This window comes from Arachis hypogaea, chromosome 2 (genome assembly GCF_003086295.3).
Source record: "Arachis hypogaea cultivar Tifrunner chromosome 2, arahy.Tifrunner.gnm2.J5K5, whole genome shotgun sequence".
NCBI lineage: Eukaryota > Viridiplantae > Streptophyta > Magnoliopsida > Fabales > Fabaceae > Arachis > Arachis hypogaea.
This window is the reverse complement of record NC_092037.1, coordinates 86,731,543-86,735,768: the sequence shown is the minus strand read 5'-3', so window position 1 is coordinate 86,735,768 and position 4,226 is coordinate 86,731,543. Positions and strand designations below refer to the sequence as shown.

The 4,226-nt window shown below is 50.1% G+C and overlaps 1 protein-coding gene across 1 annotated transcript; it reads right to left on the bottom strand.

Moving 5' to 3' along the window:
• Positions 1-1,258: 1,258 nt before the first annotated feature.
• Positions 1,259-2,224, bottom strand: LOC140177189 (uncharacterized). The gene has a single exon (XM_072210086.1). The coding sequence runs from the start codon at positions 2,222-2,224 to the stop codon at positions 1,259-1,261; it is 966 nt and encodes a 321-aa protein (XP_072066187.1).
• Between the last annotated feature and the right edge of the window lie 2,002 nt (positions 2,225-4,226).

Below are 4,226 nucleotides of genomic sequence, written 5' to 3'. Positions count from 1 at the left end.
CTGCTTGGTTGTTTGAGACTGGGAACTCGTATCGTACTGACTGTTCGATCACGACTCCGTTTTGGCTTTCGAGGATGACTCCGGCGCCTCCGGAGGTGATGTTCGAGGAGCCGTTGACGTGTAGTTTCCATGATTCGGGGGTGGAGTCTCCTGGTGTCATTTCAGCGATAAAGTCGGTCATGGCTTGTGCTTTGATCGCGTATCGGGGTTCGAACTTGATATCGAATTGGGATAATTCGATGGACCATGCTAGCATTCTACCGGCTAGGTCGGGTTTTTGTAGTACCTGCTTGACCGCTTGGTCGGTTTGGACCGTCATGGAGTGAGCCTGGAAGTATTGTCGTAGGCGCCGGGAGGCTATAAGAAGTGCGAAGGCCAGTTTTTCTAAGCGTGAGTAGTGAGTTTCCGTATCCTGTAGGACTTTGCTTATGAAGTATACGGGTTTTTGTTCTTTTTTCTTGTTTTCCCGGATGAGCGCTGCCGCGAGTGCCTCCTCCATTATGGAGAGGTACAGGTAGAGTGTTTCTCCCGTCAGGGGTTTGGCGAGGATTGGTGGTTCCGCTAGTACTCTCTTGAAATGTTGGAACGCTTCTTCACATTCCGTCTCCCATTTGAAAGGGGCTCCTTTTTTCATTAGTTTGAAGAAAGGGATCGCTTTTTGAGCCGATGCTCCGAGAAAGCGTGATAACGCTGTCAATTGGCCGGTGAGCTTTTGGATGTCTTTAAGGTTCTTTGGGCTCGTCATCTCGAGGACGGCGCGACATTTCTCCGGGTTTGCTTCGACTCCGCGTTGCGTGATCATGAAGCCGAGGAATTTTCCTGCCTCCATTCCGAAGGCACATTTTGTTGGGTTGAGTCGCATCTGGTGTTTTCGTAGGGTGCTGCTCATTATGAGGTTGAGGTTGCTGACGAGTTGTTCGCCTGACTCAGTTTTGGCGAGCATGTCATCTATGTATACTTCTAGTTTGCTTCCTGATAGATCCTGGAACATTTTGTTGACGAGTCTTTGGTAAGTGGCTCCGACGTTTTTTAGGCCGAAGGGCATTACCATGTAACAATATGTTCCTTCGGGGGTGATGAATGCTGTTTTTTCTTCGTCAGGCCGGTGCATCAGAATCTGGTTGTAGCCAGAGTATGCGTCCATGAAGCTGAGGTATCGATGTCCGGACGCGGCGTCTACTAATCCGTCAATGCTTGGTAGAGGAAAGGCATCTTTTGGACAAGCTTTATTGAGGTCCGTGTAATCGACGCACATTCGTCATTTTCCGTTAGATTTCTTCACCAGTACGACGTTGGCTAACCAGGTCATGTACGGGAGTTCCCTGATGAAGTTGGCTTCGAGGAGGGCTTTGACTTGCTTCTTGACTTCGGCAGCTCGGTCCGGTGACATTTTTCGTCTTCTTTGTGCTACTGGTTTAGCTTTGGGGTCCACGGCTAACCGGTGGGACATTAAGTTAGGGTTTATTCCTGGCATGTCGGCTGGTGTGAATGCGAATAGGTCTTTGTTCTGCTTCAGGAGGCGGGAGAGATCCTCTTTAAGGTCGTATGGGAGGTTCCTGTTGATGAAGGTGTACTCTTCTTTGGTTGGCCCTATTTGTACTTTTTCCATGTCGCCTTCTGGTTCTGGCCTGGGTTGGCCGTCTTGTCGGGCGTCTAGGTCGGCTAGGAATATTCCGGCCACATCTCGGGATTTCTTCTGTAGGGCTAGGTTGGTATTGTCGCACTCTGCTGCGACTTCTCGGTCTCCATGGATAGTGGCTATGGAGCTGTCGTCGGTTGTGAACTTCATGAGGAGGTATTTGGTAAAGATGACGGCGGAGAAGTCATTGATTATTTTTCTTTCGAGAATGGCGTTGTAGGCGGTGGAGTCTTTGAGGACCACGAATTTGGATAGAATTGTCTTCCTTTGGTTACCTGTTCCTATGGTGATGGGGAGGGTGATTGAGCCGTCTGGTTTAAGGAAGTTATCTCCGAGTCCTGTTACGCCGTTGCGGTGTGTTTGGAGGTTGCCGTTGTGTAGTCTGAGCTTGTCAAAGGCTCCTCGAAAAAGGATGTTTGAGTCTGCTCCGGTGTCCACGAGTATCCTTCGTACTAGTCCTGTTCCAATCCTTGCGGAGATGACAAAGGGGGCGTCTTCAGTCGAGGTGTCGTGCTGATAATCCTCGGGTAGGATGGTTATCTTGTTGTCGGCCGAAGTGGTAGGGGCTTGGCTTCTAACAGCCATGACCTTGAGATCTTTTTTCAGTGTTGATTTTGACTTGCCTGATATGTCTTTTCCCGTGATGACGTTTACTATGATGGTTGGGTCTTCTTCTGGGCTTTCCCTAGGGGGTTATTTTTGTGCTCTTGGGTTGCGTCTTTCCCTTTCCGGTGACCTGTCTCTCTCTGTAACACGTTTTGGTTCTCTGATGATTTTGGCAAACTCTGGGAGCTTGCCGTCTCGTATGGCTTGTTCGAGAGCGTCCTTGAGGTCGAAACAATCTTGTGTCCTGTGACCGTAACCTTGGTGGTAGTCGTAGTAGAGGGTTTTGTTGCCCCTCGTCCTTTCTTTGAGTTGCCGAGCTTTTGGTATGATGCATCGATCTGCGATTTGGTGATATATCTCGGTGATTGGTGCTGTTAGAGGTGTGTAATTAGAGAACGTGCCGATTCTAGGTGGTCGGCTTGTATTTGTTGGTCTGGGATGGTCCCTTTGATTTTCTCTAGGTGGTGGGTTATGGCGAGGAGCCAAATTGCCGTTTTGGATGTTGCCGTGCTGCCGTTTATTGGCGGTGACGACTGGCTGACTTCTTCGTCGTTGATGTAATCTTTCGCAACGTTTTGGATCTCGTGCATGGTCCATACTGGTTTGGTGGTGAGGTGTTTGCGAAAATCTTCGTTCATGAGTCCGTTGGTTAAGCAAAGACTTGCGACGGAATCCGTGAGTCCGTCGACCGTTAGGCTTTCGTCGTTGAAGCGGTCGAGGTATTTTCGTGTGGATTCTTCTTGCTTTTGCGTTACCCTTAGTAAGCTGATGGGGTATTTGGCTTTGGTGATTCTAGTTGTGAACTGGGCCATGAACTTTCGTGTTATGTCGTGAAAGCTGGTTATGGATCCGTTTGGGAGGGCGTTGAACCATTTGATCGCCGGTCCGGCAAGGGTTACTGGGAAGGCTCTGCATCGGACTGCGTCGGCCGCTCCTTCTAGGTTCATTCTGGCCTCGAAGGCTGTCAGATGTTCCTGGGGATCTTTGGTCCAATCGTACTTCATGTCGGTAGGTTTGTCGAAACCTTTTGGGAGTTTCGCTCTTAATATTCTTTCTGTGAAGGGTGTAGCTCCCATTATCGTGTGGTCATTCCTTGTGCGCTTGGTGTTCCAGTATCTCCGATCCTCGTCTGAGTCGTGTTGACGACTTAGATCTCGAGAAGCGCTGCGGTTGTTTCTTGTTGTATTGCCGTTCCGGCGATCTCTCGTGACCATGGTCGCGTGAGGCGCTGCGGCCGCTTCTTTTATTGTGTCGTTGGGTTGGCGTCCTACCACGGCGAGATCTTGATCTGGAAGTTGCGTGGCTTCCACGTTCGTTGTGTTTTTCTCTGGTTAGTTTATCTTCGAGTTCCTGGACCCGGAGGCAGAGATCCTGGATGATCTGTGTCGCTTTGTCGCTAGCTTTTTCGGGATGTCGATGATCCGTGACGACGCGGTCATTCATGTGGTGGACAACACTTGTTATTTTTGCTTGATTTGCGATTTCTTGGTGTGCTGGGTTTGGATGAGGTGATCGGGAATAATCCTGACTTGAAAGGGTTTCTTCCAGAACGTCCCCCATCCGGCTCAGCCTGGCGCAAGTTCCCCACAGACGGCGCCAATGTACAAGATGTCTCTGGTACGGGTTGAAGGATGGACCGGGAACCTGCGGGTCGAGGCGAGGGCCGGATCACTTGACAGGAGCAAAAAGGGGGGAGGTACCTGCAAAGACACTCCGACGCTCAAGTCAGAATGGATCTGAGAGGTGTAAAGTGTGAGGAATGAATGAATACCTGGAGAGACCTGGGTCCTCTATTTATAGGTGATGGTGAATATCTTATCTTATCTTATCTTAGCTAAGATAAGGGAGACGTTTGAATTCGAAAGTCGGTTTAGGAGTTCTAGAGGGCCGGTTTTGGGCCTTCTAGTAGAGAGAGGCGGGTCGGACCCGAGGTGCCGGGTTCGGGCTCAGCCTCGAGTCCGGGATCCGTGGGCTGGATCCG

Excerpts from the sequence above, each read along its gene's own strand:
- LOC140177189 (XM_072210086.1), bottom strand. The coding sequence starts at position 2,224 with ATGGCTGTTAGAAGCCAAGCCCCTACCACTTCGGCCGACAACAAGATA.